Raw genomic sequence first — 19,253 nt, forward strand, 5'->3', positions numbered from 1 at the left:
GGTACCTTTTGACCCCATGGAAAAAATATCTAAAAATATCTAACATTCAGAACTACTGATAACAGGAAGAAGAGGAAAAAAATGTTTGAGAATCAAATGTTTCCCCTCATAGTGGACTCTTAAGCACGTTCTCCCGTTTGGCATGGATAGCACACAGGTTGGTATCTTCAAAAAGGCCAACCAGATAGGCCTCACTTGCCTCCTGCAAAGCACCAATAGCTGCACTCTGGAAGCGCAGATCTGTTTTGAAGTCCTGAGCAATTTCTCGCACCAGACGCTGGAAGGGGAGCTTGCGAATCAGAAGTTCAGTGGACTTCTGATAACGTCTGATTTCACGGAGTGCCACAGTACCAGGCCTGTAACGACGAGGTTTCTTCACCCCTCCAGGAGAGGGCGCACTCTTGCGAGCGGCTTTAGTAGCCAGTTGTTTCCTGGGTGCTTTACCACCGGTGGATGTGCGGGCAGTCTGCTTTGTAGGAGCCGTGGTATGGGCACCTTCTTACTTACCCCCCTTCTGGAGGTAAGTAAGGCTGGAGCTCTGCAAGCGAGAGGCGGCGCTGGCGTGAGGGAGCGGTGGCGGTGCGGCCGGGTTTTTTTTTTTTTTTACTCTTTGCTCTTTGGGGGCTCACCACTCAACTCCCAAATAAACACATGAAGATTTATTCTTACTTATGGATGTCCAACCTTACGTTGGCTTATTTCTAGCCAGCTTTTCTTTCTTTTTCTTTTTCTTTTCTTTTTTTTTTTTTTTTTTTTTTTTTTTTTTTTTTTTTTTTTTTTTTTTTTTTTTTGGTTTTTGGAGACAGGGTTTCTCTGTGTAGCTTTACGCCTTTCCTGGAACTCACTTGGTAGCCCAGGCTGGCCTCGAACTCACAGAGATGCCTGCCTCTGCCTCCCGAGTGCTGGGATTAAAGGCGTGCGCCACCACTGCCCGGCCAGCTTTTCTTAATTTAAATTATCCCATCTATCTTTTGCTTCTGGGCTTTTACCTTTTTCTGTTCTCTATTCCTTTCTTTCCTTCTTACTCCACGGCTGCTTATGTGCCTGGGTGGGTGGTGGCTGGGTGGCTGGTCCCTCCTCTCCTTCTCCGTTTCCCGATCCTCCCTCTTCACTCTTCTTTTTAGCCTAGATTTCTCCTCCTATTTATTCTCTCTGCCTGCCAGTCCTGCCTATTTCTCTCTCCTGCCTAGCTATTGGCCGTTCAGCTCTTTATTAGACCAATCAGGTGTTTTAGACAGGCACAGTAACACAGCTTCACAGAGTCAAACAATGCAACATAAAAGAATGCAACACATCTTTGCATCATTAAACAAATGTTCCACAGCATAAACAAACGTAACACATCTCTAACTAATATTCTACAATATATCCCCCCTTTTTATCTAAATAAAAATGAAAGATTTTAACTTTAACATAGTAAAACTATGTACAACAAAAGAGTTATCAAGTAGGAGTTACATTTACAATATTCAGTCCATTTGTATTTAGCAAATTCAGAGAAAACACTCCATTGTCTATCTTATCTTAGTGATTCTAAAGTTGTATACCTGATCTATTTTCTGTCATAGCTAAGGAAACCTATAACTAACTATTTGGTCTTTAACTCTATTGAAGACCCCAGTAGGATGCAATATTACCTAACAACAGAAACATCTGGCTGCCAGGAGAGTCACCCAAAGTTCCTCTGCAACACTGGAATATCCATCTTTGGCCTACAGGCCTAGAATATCTGGAAGACTTTTCAGTGAAATAGGAAATTTGAAGGACTGTCTCACCTTTATTGGTAAAGTTCATCAGTTGCTTCCCTCTGTGTCCTGCAGAATGTCTGGCAGACTCTTCTGTGAAGCAGAAGTTTCAAAGGACTGTCCCGCCTTGTCTTGGCAAAGTTCAACAGTCTTTTTCCTGTGTGCTCTGCACGTCCAGTCTGTACAGCACACTGTCAGCAGTCAAGGCAAGAGCAGTTCCTTGTCCAAATGGCTAGCCTTGCCACATTGAAAGTGAACTCCATATGGAATTTCTTTGATGCCCATTACCTTCTCTGAAGTAAATTGGTGCTTCCAGAAGCAGACATGTCTCACTGTCATGAAAAACCTTAGGTTATTAACATCTTAAATGCCATGTTATGTAGGTCTTTGAAGTGTTTGAAAATCATCTATCTGTCTAAAATATACCTTTTTAGCCTTGAAAACATACCTAATGTGACTACAAGTTTGATTATTACAGATTAACTACTAACCTCATTTCTTAATTATACATTGCCTTTTTATTTTTATTTTTTTTTATTTGATTTGATTTTTTTTTTGGTTTTTCGAGACAGGGTTTCTCTGTGTAGCTTTGTGCCTTTCCTGGAGCTCACTTGGTAGCCCAGGCTGGCCTCGAACTCACAGAGATCCGCCTGGCTCTGCCTCCCGAGTGCTGGGATTAAAGGTGTGTGCCACCAACGCCCGGCATACATTGCCTTTTTAAATGAGCCACATAAGCACAATACCCCAAACAAGAGTAGAAACACATAAATAGTATAACAAAATAACTTTAAATTTGTATCAATATACCAAAGTTCATGCCAATGCAAAATATCTGACATTAATAGTTGTCTTTTTCCCTATATTCCTATATTTCCCTAAATGATAACAAACACCCATAACCCACAAAATAACTAACAACTACCCACCCCATCTCTTGGGAATGTGGGCATCATGTTCTCAAGACTGCTTCCTGTTGTCTGTGATTGAAAGCATCTTTAGGGGTCCCTGAGAAAATAGAGATAATGGTCAAGTCTTGGGAAGACCAGCAGTAACTTTTGCTGATAGATGTCACCTGTCAAGTTTCAGGTCTCCCATCATTAAACCTGATTCATATCAACCCTGAAGGAAGCCACAGTCTCTCATTTCCTGTGGAAATAAAAGCAAAACCTCTCCCCAAGCAATACATTTTTTTTTAGTTCAATTTTAAAATTAAGGCATTCTTAAAATATCTAGGCTGGTTTTTTTTAGCAGTCCCTCTTTCAACCCATGTCTCCCAGCAGCTGTCTTTGCTTATCAGCAATCAGAAAGTTCCAGGTCAATACAGCAACATACAGAATACAAATTCCCTGTGTATTTCCCATTTCTACATGGATTATTCTCTTTTTTATACAACTTTACTTCTCTCTTAAAAAGACTTTACTTTATAATTTTAAAACTATTTTGCTTTTTGAGACAGGGGTTCTCCATGTAGTTTTGGTGCCTATCCTGGATCTAACTCTGTAGACCAGGCTGGCCTCGAACTCAGAGATCCACTTGGCTCTGCCTCCCAAGTGTTGGCATTAAAGGTGTGCACCACTGCCACCTGGCTAAAACTATTTTTTTCTTTCTATGACTGTCTATACCTTCTCTCTTTTCTTTCTTAAGCCTACACACAGTTTTAAAAACACTGGAACCTGTTTAGAGGTTTTCCCCATCTGTTTCTGTCTTTACTTTGTATCTCTAATCTTTTTTGTCTGCCTGAGCAAAAAACTGCTAAGCAGCACAGCCAGGACCTATTTGGGGCGGCAGCCCAAAGGAAAGTCTGATTACAATAGAGTACATTGTATCGGCAGAGGTTTCTTGTCCTGCATCTGCTCTAAATAATCTCTCAGAGACTTAATATTAATTACAAATGCTTGGCCAATAGCTCAGGCTCATTACTAGCTAACTCTTACATTTAAATTAACCCATATTTCTTATCTATGTTTTGCCATGTGGCTCAATGCTTGTTATCTCATTTTCTATATGTCCTGCTTCCTCGGCAGCTGGCTGGCATCTTCTCTGACTCTGCCCTTCTTTAGCCCATCATTCTCAGTTTGGCTTTCCCAACTAACTTTATCCTGTTCAGCTATTGGCCAGTCAGATTGTTTATTAAACCAGTCATAGCAACTGCTCACACAGTGTACAGAAGGATTATTCCACAGCATTTCCCCCTTTTTGTCTCATTAAAAAGGAAGGATTTAACTTTAACATAGTAAAATTATATACAACAAAAAAAGTTATCAAGTAAGAATTATAGTTACAATATTCAGTCTATTTGTATTTAGCAAAATTAGAGGAAATACTCTCTTATCTATATTACAATGGTAAGTCTAAAGTTTTATACCTAATTTGCTTTCTAGCATAACTAAGGAAAACTATAAGTTTAACTATTTAGACTTTAACTCCATCAAAGACTCCAGAAGGGTGAAATGTTACCTAATTACAGGGACATCAGGCTGCTTGGACAGTCACCCAAAGTTCCTTTGTAATGTTGGGGCATCCATATTTGCCCTTCCAGCCTAGTATATCTGACAGACTTTTTTGAAAACCAGGGAATTTTAAAGGACTGTCCTACCTTGTCTTGGCAAAGTTTGGCGGTCACTTTCCTTCATGTCCTGCTGGTCCAGTTTGGACAGTAACTGTCAGTAATTGAGGCAAGGGCAGTTTCTTTGCCCAAATGACTGCCTTTTGCCATAAAGAAAGAAAATGCCATATGAAGTTTCTTTGATGCCCATTATCTTCTCTGAAGTAGATTGATGCTGCCAGGAGCAGACATGTCTCACTGTCATGAAAAGCCTTAGGTTATTAAACATATTAAATACCATATTCTATAGGTCTTTGAAGTGTTTGAAGACCATCTATCTGTCTAAATATATCTGTTTATGACCTTGAAAACATATCTAACATGACTATAAGTTTGACTATTATAGATGACTATTTATCTATATTTCTTAATTATACATTACATTTCAAATGAGCTGCATAAGCACAATATCTAAAACAAGAGTAAAAATATACATACAGTATAACAAAATTATCTTTAAATTTGTATCAGTAAACAAAAATCAATGCCAATGTAAAATATTTAAGACTAATAATTGTTTTTTGGATTAAAATAGATTCAACAATCTAGCCTTCTATTCTATCATTTCTATATCTCCTCTTTTCTGTTTAGAATGAAATCTCTTAATTTAATCTCATTTAGCTTTTTTCCTGACTGTGCTGGGGGATGGTTTGTATGTCAAATTGCTCTGATTGGTCAATAAATAAAACACTGATTGGCCAGTGGCCAGGCAGAAAGTATAGGCGGGACTAACAGAGAGGAGAACTGAGAGAACAGGAAGGCAGAGGGAGACACTGCCAGCTGCTGCCATGACAAGCAGCATGTGAAGATGCCAATAAACCATGAGCCACGTGGCAAGGTATAGATTTATAGAAATGGGTTAATTTAAGATATAAGAACAGTTAGCAAGAAGCCTGCCATGGCCATACAGTTTGTAAATAATATAAGCGTTAGTGTGTTTATTTTATAAGTGGGCTAAGGGACTGCGGGGCTTGGCAGGACCGGAGAGAGGCTCACCAGCTACAATTACCAATAATAACTTCTAACCAATCCCCCTTAAATGTTAATAAACATTCATAACCCATCTTTTGGCAATGTGGGCATTGTTTTCTCTAGACTACTTCTGCTGACTCTGATAATCTTAGGGGGCCCTGAGAAAATTCAGGATTATGGTCAAGTCTTGACTGGAGGGTTTTTTTGGGTTTGTTTTTGTTTTGTTTTTTTTTTTTTTTCTTTCTTTTTTTTTTTTTTGAGACAGAGTTTCTCTGTGTAGCTTTTTGTAGACCAGGCTAGCCTTGAACTCACAGAGATTTACCTGCCTCTGCCTCCTGAGTGCTGAGATTAAAGGCTTGTGCCACTACCACCCAGCCTGACTGGAGTATTCTATGAGGCTGGATCATCTCAGCCAGGAGCTTTGAAGTTGTTCTGGATGCAGAACTCTGAGGAGACTATAACAGAGGCATTTTGAAATGCTAGATCACCTGGGCCATCCATTTTCCTTGGTGTCTGGTCTCCTTGCTCTGAAACTACATAAACTTTTAAAGGTAACATACATTTCTGCATTAATAAAAGTATAGACTGCATTGTATACAAGTCAGGCAAAGATGATTTCTTTGTTATGTGTTTGAGCAGGTAAAATATGCATCACATGTCTTGTAGTTCTTTTAGGTTTATTTCTTTATGTCTGTAGCAAGGATTTTCACAGGGTCTTCCTCAATAAAACCTGATTTTCTTTAACCCAGCATGAATCCACAGCCTCTCATTTCCTGTGGAAATAAAGGCATAACTTCTCCCCCAATGTAACATTTCTTTTGACTTAAATTTTGAAGTCAAGGGGTTGCAGAGATGGCTCAGAGGTTAAGAGCACTGGCTGCTCTTCCAGAGGTCCTGAATTCAATTCCTAAGACCCACATGGTGGCTCACAATTATTTATAATAAGATATGGTGCCCTCTTCTGGCCTGCAGGCATACATGCAGGCAGAACAACAATTTATTCATAATAAATAAATAAATAAATCTTTAAAAAATTTTTGAAGTGAAGGTATTTTAAAAATATATATGTTGGTTTAATCTATAAGTTTTCACAATCCACTGTCTCTTAGCAGCCAAAAAATTTAAAGACAACACAATAACATACAGTATCCAGACTCTCTGTGTATTTTCCATTTTTATGTGGCTTATTATTTTTTTATTATTCTATTTCTTTTTTTAAGGACTTTATTTTATTTTAAAAATGTATTTTTAACCTAAAACTGTACGTATTCTTTTTCTTTTCTCTCCTAAGCCTATGTGTGGTGATATATTGTTTGTCATCTAGGAAATAAAGCTTGCCTGAAGATCAGAGGACAGAGCTAGCCACGGAGTTAGTCATAGAGATCAGGCAGTGGTGGCACACACCTTTAATCTTAGAACTTGAGAGGCAGAGACAGAGATCTGTCTGGATCTCTGTGAGTTCAAGGCTACCCTAGACTACATGAGATTAATCTAGTCTAAGAGAGAAACAGAACCAAGAAGTGGTGGCACACATCTTTAATCCCAGCACTTGAGATCTCATGCTTTTGCTACCAATATTTGGGAAGCACAAACACCATTAATCCTAGCACTAGGAAGGTTGAGACAGGAAGTGATGTGGCTGGGTGGAGAAAGGCATATAAGGCACACGAGGAGACGGGACCTGAGGCCCTTTCAGCTGAGGACTCAGAGGCATTCAGTCTGAGGATTTGTGGAGACAGAATCTCACTTCCCTTTTGGCCTGAGGATTTGGTAGTGGTGAGAAGTTTTTCTAGTGACTTGTTCCTTTGACTCTCTGATTTTTCAGCATTTACCCCAATATCTGACTCTGGGGTTTTATTATAAGACCAAATAGGATTTGTGCAACATCTATGCATATTTTTAAACACACTGTGACCCATTTAGAGGCTCTTTTGCTCAGAATCTGTCTTTACTGTGCATCTGTAACCCTTTCTGTCTGAATGGGTAAAAAAAAAAAAACTGCTGTGTAATTTAGATCATGGCGTGCTGGCACTGGCTTCTCCCCTCAGTTCCCAAAGAGCCTGGTCTCATGGCAGAGGTAGTTTACCACCAGCTCTGGGAGCCATGTTTAATGCCCCAGCTCTGAGAAGTCTCTGGGTCCATGCCACCATCGAGTAGTGTTCCACCTACTGCTCATAAACACCATATGAGAGTTTGGCAGCGTGGCCTCTCACGAGAGCTGCTGGTTTTTGTCGCTAGCTCTTGATAACTGTCTTTTCTCCAGTGGGCTCTGTTTGCTAAAGGTGAACAGAGCCCACTGGAGAAAAGACAGTTATCAAGAAGCTGCATTTGACTCCATTTTTGTGTGTTTAGAATCCTTTCCCAAACTCTCTTGGGTTTTATATGGATGTAGTTACGCCATGTTGGAACACCAATGTGTAGGTGGAGTTTTCCTGTCCCGCAACCACTCTCTCATAATCACTCAGAGGCTTAATACTAATTACAAATGTTTGGCCAGTAGCTCAGGCTTATTACTAGCTAACTCTTACATTTAAATTAACCCATATTTCTTATCTATGTTTTGCCATGTGGCTCATGGCTTGTTACCTCATTTTTTTACGGGTCCTACTTTCTTGGTGGCTGGCTGATGTCTTTTCTGACTCCACCCTCCTTCAGCTGATCATTCTTAGTTTGGCTTTCCTGACTAACTTTATCTTGTTCAGCTATTGGCCAGTCAGCTTGTTTATTAAACAATCATAGAGACACATATTCACACAGTGAACAGAAGGATTATTCCACAGCAACATTGAAATATCTGAAAGTGGCACTTATGGACAGATTGCAAAGAGGCTGGGTGGAGTCTCACAGCCTTTGCTGTGAGTGATGAGTTGTGCAACTGAGCCTGAGCCCTCTGCCATGTGTAAGGGAGAAAGAATGATAGAAAAAGGACGTGTGGATGTCCTGCTCATCTGCTGTATGATATTTTGTTTGTGTTCTGACAAATAAAGCTTGACTGGAGATCAGAGGGTGGAGCTAGCCATTGGTTAACCATAGAGGCCAGGCAGTGGTCGTCAACATCTTTAATCCCAGCACTTGGGGGGAGAAAGCAGGAATATCAGGAGTTCAAGGCCACCCTGGGCTACACGAGGTTAAACCAGTCTAAAAGAGAAACAGAGCCGGGAGGTGGTGATGCATGCCTTTGATCCCAGCACTTGGGAGGCTCAAGTTATTAAGCCTAGCACTAGGGAGGTGGAGACAGGAATATATGGTGGGTGGGAGACAGGACCTTGGCACCCCCCCCCCATTTGGTCTGATGATTTGTAGAGACAGATCGCCACCATTCGGTCTGAGGATTCATAGAGGTAAGAAGTCTCTGGTGGCTGGCTGCTCTGCATCTCTGATCTTTTGGGTTATTACTCCGATATCTGACTCAGGGATTTTATTGTTAAGACTAATTAGATTCACACTTCAGCACATCAGTCTCTGATTTGGTGGGAAATGTGGAAAAATTGGAGGATGAAAGGGAGGTGTTGGCTGCCACTTCTTATAGCTGGTGTAAGGAAAAGAAGGTACAAATTAGATCTGTGTTAAAGACCTTCCTGGGAACCCAAAATGAGGAACAGTGAGGAGGAAGAGGGCAAAGGAGACAAAAGACATCCCTCAGATCCATCCTGCCTTTAATCCAAGGAAGGGAAAGTTCATGATACAGCACAAAATCAGAAGCTTTACAAATGTCCCAGTAAGGAAGCACTGTTAGCGGTGCTGGCCTTCTGGACCACTTGGATTGGGGAAAACTTTTCTTTATTTATTATCTTTTGAGAATGCCTCTCACTATGTAGCCCTGGCTGTCCTGGAACTCACTCTGTAGACCAGGCTGCCCTTGAACTCACAGAGATCCTCCTGCCTCTGCCTCCTAAGTGCTTTGACTAAAGGCGTGCACCAGCACACCTAGCTGAATTCTTCCTTCTTTGAACATCACACTGACTGGTGAATCCCAAGACCAACCGGCACGTTCTCAGAGCTGAAGGCCTTTGAAGATCCTTCTCACTCCCAGCACAAGGCTTCATTATATATAATGCTAATCACTGATGCCTTTCCACTGATTTGAAAAAGCACCTGAAAGGATAGTTTAAAAAAAAAAACAACTACAGAGTTTAACATAAGTACACTGAATGGGTGAGAAAAGGCACACTCAGAAGCCATAAGGTTATCAAAAATAATATACTTTTGCTTAGGGATGGGGTACCTCTGTGAGCTATTACCTAGGGAGGTCCTTGGCCCACCAGTAATAAAGGATATCGCCACTGCTGTTAATTATAAACCAGAATTAGATGGCTAAGTCCATGTGCTGCAGACATTGCATGCTTTGGTTAGAGATCATGAAGAAATCAAGCTGGAATTAAACCTGAAGCTCCCTCTCTATTGGCTGACTGTCATTGTCCCAGGAGGTGCTGTACAGGCTGTTGGGACAGAATTGTTACCAACATGTTATAGACCTTGCATATTATACTACCAACATGGCAGGCAAGACGTGTCTGCTGGTATAATAGTCACATGACCGTTATGGGTGCAAACCAACTGTCAAATAGATTTGAGGTCCACTCTACAAACAGAAACTCACATTTGGTACTGTAAGCCAGGATGAAAACCTGTTGCTGAGGAGGTCATAGGCTCCAGTGAAGAGGTCATTGCTACTGTTAAGGAGATGAGATGTGCCTGTCAAATGGCCCTATAATCACTTGTGGTTTTGCCAGAAGAACAGAACTGATAGAATGGATCTTTGTCTGTCTCCCTCCCTCCCTCCCTCCCTCCCTCCCTCCCTCCCTCCCTCCTTCTCTCCCTCCCTCCTTCTCTCTCTCTCTCTCTCTCTCTCTCTCTCTCTCTCTCTGTCTGTCTGTCCCTCTCTCTCTCTGATTTATTAGAATGGCTTAGAGATGGTTTAAAGAGGGAATAATTCAGCTAGGTGGTTTTAACAATAGATTGTTAGTGATTGTTAGTACACTTGGCTGGTCACTGAGGGTGACTTCTTTCTTCAGAGTGGGCAGTGGTTACTGTGGAGTCATAACCAGTCAAGCTGGTAAGAATAAATGAATGTCATTGTGGCTCAGCTATAAATGGAAGAAAATAATTACTCATCTATATTCCCTCCCTCCTCCCTCCAAGGTCCAGGGAACATCACAGAAATAGGGTGAGAAAGAATTTAGGAGCTAGAGGAAGAGGCAGGGTGGTGGTGGTGGTGTGTGTGTGTGTGTGTGTGTGTGTGTGTGTGTGTGTGTGTGTTTCCCTTCATTGGTGGAGCTGCCTCAAGTTGTACCAGAAGATTTAGGGATGGAGTTTTTGTGAGTCCTTACCTGGGAAAAAGTGGGCTTTTCAGTGATACGGCACCTTTAGTCACCCATGTTTTTGTAAGGAATGGCTTGTTTCTGCTTCTGCAGGTAACCCCAGCAAAGTAATGTTCACTGTGTTAGTCAGGGTTCTCCAGAGGAACAGAACTGATCAAATGAATCTCTGGCTCTCTGTCTCTCCCTCCCCCCTCTCTCTGTGAGATTTATTAGAACAGCTTAGAGGTGGTGGTTTAGCTGGTCCAACAATGGCTGTCTACCAACAGAAGGTCTAAGAACCTAATAGTTGTTCGGTCCACAAGACTGAACATCTCAGCTGGTCTTCAGTATATGCCAGAATCCCGAAGAAGTAAGCTCTAATGCCAGTGAAGGAATGGGCTTGTTCGCACTAGGGAGAGCAAGCAGACAGAGAGCAGGCTTCCTTCTTCGGTGTCCTTTCTCCAGGCTGCCAGCAAAGGGTGTGGTCCGGATCAAAGGTGGGTCTTCCCAGCTTGAAAGCTCTGGATTAAAAGTGTGTCTTCCCATCTCGAAGATCAGATCAGAAGTGGGTCTTCATACTTCAAATGATCTAATTAAGGAAAAAATCCTTCACAGGAGCGCCCAGGCATTTGCATTTTAGTTAATTCCAGATGTAGTAAAGTTGACAACCAAGAATGGCCATCACATTCACCAAGGCAAGGCTTGAGTGGAGCTGTTCGTGTCTTTGGTCTGTTGTCAGTGTCCTGTCTGGTGCGAGTTTGCTCATGTCTCCTCAGAAAGCCTCACACAGCAGAAGACTTTGACTCCGTGGGTAAGAACAGGCAAACTGGCCCCTGCTTTGCCACTTGACTGAGTATTGACAGTAAACCCAACATCTCACAGTCCTGGGCTCAGCTGTGAAGTGAGACCAATATGACCTTTCTCCCAGAGTTCAAAGGTGGGGGACAAGGAGTGCATGAAGGGTCTTGGTGTGCAACCCCTGGGGTCAGGTAGATGGGGGAGGCGGCAGGATTCAGGGTGTCCTGGAACTCTTCCCTTGGAGGAACTCTGAACTGGCCTGGGCAATGTCACCCCTGGCCTCAAGATCTTCAGCATTACTTTCTGTCCGAGGCAGCAGCTTTTGGTCAAAGTTTCTCCATCTGAGATATGAACAGACTCGTTTCTCATGAAAGTATGTGAGAGACACTGCAATGAGCTAGATCTGTGCCTCTGCTCGGGGAGTCACCTGTCTGCAGATTCAGCAGTGAAGAAACTTGGCCCATCTGGAAACTGCTAGATTGTTTACTTTTCTCCTTGCTCTGACAGAGTGCCTGACAGGAGCAATTTGAGAAAGAAGGGTTAATCGGGCTCACAGTCTGCCAATATAGTCTGTCGTGCTGGGGAAGGTGTGGCAGCTAGAGTATGGACAGCCAGTCACGCTGCACCCTCAGTCAAGAAGCAGGAACTAGAAATGAAGGCACTTAGTTCATTTGGTCCTTTTTGTGCAGTCCAAGACTCCAGCCCATGGAATGGTGCCACTCACAGTTAAGGTGGCCTTTGTACCTTAATTAACTTCATCTAAATATTCCCTCAGAGTAGGTGGAGTTTTTAATCAGGACTGCCAACTCCCCAATAAATGCGCAGAGACTTAATATTAATTATAAATGCTTGGCTGATAGCTCAGGCTTGTTACTAGCTAACTCTCTTTTTTTTTTTTTTTTTTTTTTTTTTTTTTTTTTTTTTTTTTGGTTTTTCGAGACAGGGTTTCTCTGTGTAGCTTTGCGCCTTTCCTGGAACTCACTTGGTAGCCCAGGCTGGCCTCGAACTCACAGAGATCCGCCTGGCTCTGCCTCCCGAGTGCTACTAGCTAACTCTTACATTTTAAATTAACACATATTTCTTATCTATGCTCTGGTATGTGGCTTGATACCTTTTCTCAATAAGACAAGTTCATCTCCTCTTCACATCTCCTCCCAATTCTGAGAGACTCCTCTTCTTATTCATGCTCTCTTTTTTTCTGCTAGTCTCACCTAACCACTACCTGTCCAGCTATTGACCAGTCAGCTCTTTTATTAACCCAATCACAGTGACATACATTCACACAGTGTAAAGGAATATTCCACACCTCAGAGGCATGCCCAATGACTTGTCTCCTAGGTGATTGTAGATTCTGTCAAGTCAGAAATAATAAGCACCATAACTCCACCCCTTGGCAACTTAACACCCAAACACATCACTTTTTAAGCCATACTTTCCTTCTCTTGTTCCCATAGGCTCATGGTCATCTTTCTAATGCAAAATACATGGAGTCTAACATCAAAAGTCCCCATAGTTGGGGCTGGAAAGATATCTCAGTGGTTAAGAGCACTGGCTATTCTTCTGGAGGCCCTGGGTTCAATTCCCAGGTCACATATATGTCACACATATGACAGTTCACAACTGTCTGTAACTCCAGTTGTAGGGAATTGGACACCATCATACAGATGCATGTATGTAGGCAAAACACCAACGTACACAAAATAAAAATAAATAAATTGTAAAAAAAAAAAAAAAAGTCCCTACAGTATTTAATGATTTCAGCACTGTTTAAAAGTCTGAAGTGCAGCCTGGCTCTTCGAAGATGGTGTCACACATGCCTTGTGGTTTTTGCTGGTCCATAGTGAGGTCATTTGTATTCAACAGGTTAGCTCCAGGCTTCTTTACAATCTGGCAGGAATTCACAAAGGCAAATTCCATTGGGCAAACTCACTTGGAAGCTTCCTATCACAGTTGTTGGTGCCCTTCTGGTGAATGCAAGTTAAACTGCACAGCACAGGATCATTGTACATACATATAGGCATTGAACTACATATAGGCAACTGGGCACCAAGAACACATCATAAGGAATGATTTATAGAACAGAGCACAGCAACTATAAATATGTGCACATGCATTTTCCCCAATTAAAAACAAGCTAAGTTTTATTCTGTCTCTGTGATAAAAACAACTTTGAGAAGGGCAGTTACTGTTCAGTTCCCCGAAGGAGACACCATGAAGTGTAAGTGAAGGTAAGTTATAAAAGAAAGCATTTAACTGGAGGCTTGCTTACAGAGGGTTAGTCCACCATCATCATAGCAGGAAGCATGGCAGGCAGCAGACATGAGGCTGAGACCTTTACATCCTGATCCACAGGCAGCAGCCAGGCATGAGGCTGAGACCTTTACATCCTGATCCACAGGCACCAGGCAGGCATGAGGCTGAGACCTTTACATCCTGATCCACAGGCACCAGGCAGAGAGGGACATTAGACCAAGTTTGGGCTTTTGAAACCTCAAAGCCTACCTCCAGGGACACACCCTTCTCCAACAAGATCACACCTCCTAATACTTCCCACAGTCCACCAGCTGGGAACCAAGTATTTAAATATTGAGCACACGGAGGTCATTCTCATTCAGACCACCACAGAAGGGTTTGTTGGGCTTATACTTCTAGGTCACAGTCCATCCTTGCAGGTAGTCAGGGCAAAAACTCAGGCAGGAACTGAAGCAGACAGCACTGAGGGACACTTGTTTGCTCTCTGACGAGCTTTCTTATAGGATCAAGCTTAGCTAGTTTTCTTAGGCAGCCCAGGACCACCTGCACAGGGAATTGTAACACCCACAGTGGGCTGGCCCTCCTACATCAATTAACGACTAAGACAGTTCCCCACCGGCCAATCTGACCTAGGCAGTTCCCCAGTTGAGGCTTTCGTCTCAGATGACTCCAGGCTACATCAAGTTGACAGTCAAGGCTAACCAAGACACAAGCCAAAACAAACAAACAAACAAACAAACAAATAAATAAATAAATAAATAAATAAATAAATAAATAAATAAAAGAGCCAAGTCTTTTCTGAGACTTATGTAACTCTTAACTGTGATCCTCTAAAATAGCAGTTCTTAACCTGTGGGTCACAATCCCTTGGGGGGCAGGGTCGAACAACCCTTTCACAGGGGGTCGCATATCAGATATTTACATTATGAATTATAACAGTAGCAAAATTACAGTTATGAAGTAGCAACAAAAATAATTTTATGGTTGGGGGGTCACCACAACATGAGGATCTGTATTAATGAGTCGCAGCATTAGGAAGGTTGAGAACCACGGTTCTAGACCATCAAAAAACAAATTGCCTACTTGCAACATCCAATGGTACAGAGTAAACACTCTCATTATGAAAGGACAGGATGGAAGCCTAGTGATGATAATTTGACCAAAGCAAAGAGAAGCCCAGCAAATCTTGACGCTCCATGTCCAGCATCTGGAGCTTGTAATGGAATCATCTGGACTCCAAAGGGCTTGCCTAGCCCTGCCTCTCCAGCTTTGCCGCCTGCAGCTCATAGAACCTCTCTCATGGGCTGGCTCCATCCCATGCTTGCAGCTTTCCTTGGTCCCATGGTCCGGGCATCTCCGGCATCTTAGGGATTCCATGGACTTTAGGCTTTATCTTTACACCAGGTCAGCATGGAGGAAACCAACACAGGATCCTGCTCTTGGGAACTCTCAAGAGACTTACAAGTAGAGACAGGTAGTGAAAGAATGACTTTGGCCTCGTTCAGAAGGTGCCCTCATACAGAAAGGCCCAGGGGACAGTCACAACCGGCTGATGACCCCTGAAGAGAGCAGCTGCTTACTCTCCACAGTCCCTCATCCTGACATGAAGGACAGTACTGCACCGTGGCCTTCCACTCCTGCTCAAGAGAGCCCTGGCTTCTAACCACACCCACCCAACACCAAGGCTGAACTCAGACACCTGGCTGTCAGCTTCTGCCTTGGCCGCAGAGCCATCGACATTCCCATGTACGTATCTGAAGGCTGCCAAGTTCACGATCAGGGTGTCCAGCCAAGTCGGTGCCTGGCGAGAGCTTTCCTTCTGGCTCATGGCTGGCCAGCTGCTTTCTCAGTGTGGCCTGCATGGTGGAAAGGGCAGAATTCCTCTTTCCTTTTCTGATAAAGCCACCAACATCATCAAGAGAACCACTCTGATCCTAACCATCCTAAAGACGTCATCACGATATACCGTTGTGTTGGGAGTTGGGCTTTATCACAGGAATTTGGGGTCGTGCCTGCTCTGCCTCAGTATGTGTTGGAGGGTTGAGGGTTGAACAAGGATCCTGGGAGCTGGCTCCTCAGAGCTTTCTTTTAGAAGGTTAGTCCATGAGGGCTGGTGCTGGGTCCATCTGGGGCCCAGGCACTGCATGGGACATGTAGATACTTGGGGTGCATTGTTTAATAAAAGGAAGAATCCAGCACATGGCTGTCCGGTGGGGTAGCAGGCAGGGCATGTCTGATATCACCAAACTACTCTGGTTGAGCATTCCTTTGCTCTGCCTTTGCTCACTCCTTCCTCCAAAAGCATGGGGGATGCTCTCACCAATAGCCCTGAGAAGATACTTGGGAAGGGCCTCCTGAAGTCCAGGGCCAGAGGTGAAGGCCCCGCCTACATGGGACAGTAAGGCAGATGGAGGTTGAGTTAGCATCAGTGTGTTCAAGGTCTCCACCTGCCAAGACTGGGTAAGAATAAGGGCTTAATTAATTATTGTTAATACTCATTAATTGTGCCTGTTAATGGGTTTCGCAGTGACATTTCCACACAGGCATACATTATGCTTTGATTGCATGGAGTGTTCCAGCAAGCCACTAAAACGTCAGGGTGATTTGTGAGGCAGCAGTGGCCATAGGCACGGAAGGGGTGGGGCCAGCTACAGAGATAGGGCAGGGCGTGGCCCAGCTGTGGCTCAGCAGGGGCAGGGGCTGCCTCCTCCACCTGTGGCCCCTCCCTCAGGGAGAGGGCGGGGCCTCACTAGAGGTGGGCTCCGATGAGGAACCCCACACGGGCCCAAGAAGTTCAGTGGCTCTGGGCCTTGTGTAATTACACCACCAGCCCTGGCCAGCTTGACATGGGGGTGTAGGGGGAGGGACCAGGGTGGGGTGAAGAGAACGGGGTGGGGTGGGGAGTGAAGGGGGTGGCGGTGTTTACTTCACAAAACGGACAGGCGGGCTGCGTCCATGGACCCTGGTTCTGACTCCTTCCGGGGAAGATTCTAGAATCCACCTTCCACCTGCCTTCCTGTGCCCATTTCCCTGGGCACTCTGGCTGAGGTTCAGAATCATCTGTCCTTCCAACCCACCCCAGGTTCCCTCTCTTTCTGGGGGTCTCCCTCCCTTTCTCTTCCTCCACTTCAGAACTAAGGCCGCCTGTCCCTGGGCCATCTCTCAGTCCTGACCCGCCTGGCTCCGGTCACACGAAAGTCCTCTCTTGTGGCTTCTACTCACCTACCCTGGCGCTGACCCGACGAGTCCGGCTTCAGACAGCTGCTTAGCCCCCATCTCCGCCTTAACCTGCTTAGACTCTCACTTTCTTCACACCCATCTGTAGTCGGCCAAGGCCAGGGTCAGGGAGGGGCTGAGTCCTTGGTGAAGAGGAGGAGGATCCGATCAGCCAAACCTATGCCAGGCCAAGGAAAGCAGGCATGGAGGCCCCGAGGTGAGCAAGGGGCTGTCACTCACTCACCCGCACTGTGTCTGTCGGCTTTTCACCTGTCGGTCTCTGGAATGACACACGGCACATCAACCTAGAGTCTGGCGCATGCTCAGTAAAGTGTTCTAGAGCCTGGCGCATGCTCAGTAAAGTGTTCTAGATGAAAAGATGGAAGGCTGGGAAAATGAGAAAGGAAGAGGGAGGGGGGAGGAGAGGGAGGAGGCCTGTGAGGTGCAGGAAGGGTGCAGGATGAGGGGCAGGTAGGGTGGTAGGAAAGCTTGCAGGGGGGTGAGAAGACAGGTGGGCTCAGGGCTGGAAGGGTGGCTGACAGGCAGCCAACGCAGTCGCTCCAGCCTTGTCTACCAGCCAGGAGCTGCAACCTGCCCGCGTCCCGAGGGCTCGGCTCAGTTAACTGGGCCCCTGTTTTACTGACGCCCTGTTTGCAGCAGAGGCAATTAGAGGTCAGGGGGCTGTAAGCCTCTCCCTGGGCAGCCCCACCTGCCCTGTCCCGTCCCATTAACTTCCAATTCAACAGCCATCCCCGACCTGCAATGTATAATGAAAGACATTCGAAATCTATCCAAATGGCATGAGTATTGATTTATTAATGCCGGGGAATGTTGCTCTAATTGAATTGAGATCCAGGAAGTAAGTTAATGTAGCTGACGATGCTACAGGAATTGAATTACCCCAGGGCCTGGAATTATTACCTTTCCACCCACTTTGTTGTCGGTGGGATAAATAACAAATCAATTGACAATTCACCCTGGTGGCAAAAAGAAAAAAAAAAAGAAAGAAAAAAAAAAAAGAGTGACAGAAAAGACAAAAGTGTGCGCAGAGCCCGGCTGTAGGCTGGAGCTGGAGCACGCATAGGAGGGGTGGGGGGCTTCCTGGAGGAGGAGCAGGAAGGAGGGGAGGGGGTAATCCAGCTGAAGACCCTCCCTTGGCCCCTAGTCCGGGCCAGGGTCCTTCCGTCACACAAGCAGCAGACAAGAGTGGCCATGACAGCCCCCAGAGAGCTTCCCCCATGGGCGGCAGGCTCAGAGACAGAGACAGCCCTGGAGACACACAGCGGGTTGCTGTCACACGTCCCTGGCCTCTGCTCTATCGGGGGCAAAGGCCCCTCCTAAAGCTGCCCCTGGGCCCTCTTCTCCCTCATGCCTCGCTTCTCCACCCTGAGGGGCTGTGGTGCCCAGAAACTTCCACTGGACGAAGGCCATGTCTGTCCGACGAAGGCCTAACGCGCGCTCTCCTTGCCTGGCCACAGAGGGATTTGTAAAGTGATTCTGGAAGCATCTCGTGTTGCTGTGAGGAATAACTTCAGGCTGTAGGCAAGGCAGATCTCGGCTTCGGCCAGCACCTTGCACAGACTTCTCCCTCCCTTCCCCCCCGGCCCTGCCAACCTCCAGCAGATTTCCTGTCTCTCCATCAGAGGGGCACCTCTCGGGAAAACAGGCTCACCTGGCCTGCCCACCAGCTCTGTTCCTTAGTGGCTTTATGCCCTCAAGTAACTGGACTCTCAGTCCTGAGCCTCAGTTTTCCAACCTATGCAAGCCCTGCAGAACCTTTGGCGTGGGGACTCCAAAGAGCTTCGGAGGGCACCACAGCCAGACACACTGGCAAGTGTCTTCTGGGACCCAGGCACCGGCCACCTCCGCTACTGGCTGTCCAAGCGGGTATCTGTGAAGCCGCTGGGCTGGCCTTGTTCTGGTCAAGGAAGAGAAAGCCTGAGTTAATTAAATCAACAGCTCACACTGCAGGTTACCCACAAAAGTGAACTTTAGTGCCCCTCAAACCACTGACCAGAGGCGGGCTGGGAAGAAAGCGAAACCACAGTGGGAGTGAGATGGAAAAGAAAGCAGCCACTCGGCCTCACTTCAGCGGCCACAGGTATCAGAATATTAATTGGTCTTTGACTCGATTTGGCTGTGGAAGTCAGAGCAGGCTGTGGCTTCGGGGAGCCCGACAGTGCCATGGGGCTGGTGCAAAGCATGACGGGAGTGGAGTGGAGCCGGGTGGGAGGAGGAGGAGGCCGGGGTGGGGCCTTCGGGGCATGGGAGGGCCCTGCCCTTGGTTGTGGCTGTGGGTCCTTGTGGGGGAGACAGCAAGGAGTGGGTGTGAGGGGGTGTGGAATTAGGAGTAGACACCCTTGA

The 19,253-nt window shown here is 45.2% G+C and overlaps 1 protein-coding gene across 1 annotated transcript; it reads right to left on the bottom strand.

Annotated features, from left to right (window-relative positions):
* Nucleotides 1–106: 106 nt before the first annotated feature.
* On the bottom strand, nucleotides 107–18,320 carry LOC114697163 (histone H3.3A-like). The gene is made up of 3 exons (XM_028875258.2): nucleotides 18,189–18,320; nucleotides 17,464–17,536; nucleotides 107–495 (listed from the first exon to the last, which is right to left on the bottom strand). Exons 1-3 carry the CDS (start codon nucleotides 18,318–18,320, stop codon nucleotides 107–109), a joined length of 594 nt encoding a protein of 197 aa, XP_028731091.1.
* Nucleotides 18,321–19,253: the final 933 nt, after the last annotated feature.

The sequence above is a fragment of the Peromyscus leucopus genome, chromosome 2 (assembly GCF_004664715.2).
Source record: "Peromyscus leucopus breed LL Stock chromosome 2, UCI_PerLeu_2.1, whole genome shotgun sequence".
NCBI lineage: Eukaryota > Metazoa > Chordata > Mammalia > Rodentia > Cricetidae > Peromyscus > Peromyscus leucopus.

Coding starts and splice junctions, on each gene's coding strand:
- LOC114697163 (XM_028875258.2), bottom strand. CDS start 18,320: ATGGCCTTCGTCCAGTGGAAGTTTCTGGGCACCACAGCCCCTCAGGGT. Junction 17,537..18,188: donor ATAGAGCAGAGGCCAGGGAC/GTGTGACAGCAA, acceptor TGCTGCAAACAG/GGCGTCAGTAAAACAGGGGC. Junction 496..17,463: donor CAGGTTGCAGCTCCTGGCTG/GTAGACAAGGCT, acceptor GTAAGTAAGAAG/GTGCCCATACCACGGCTCCT.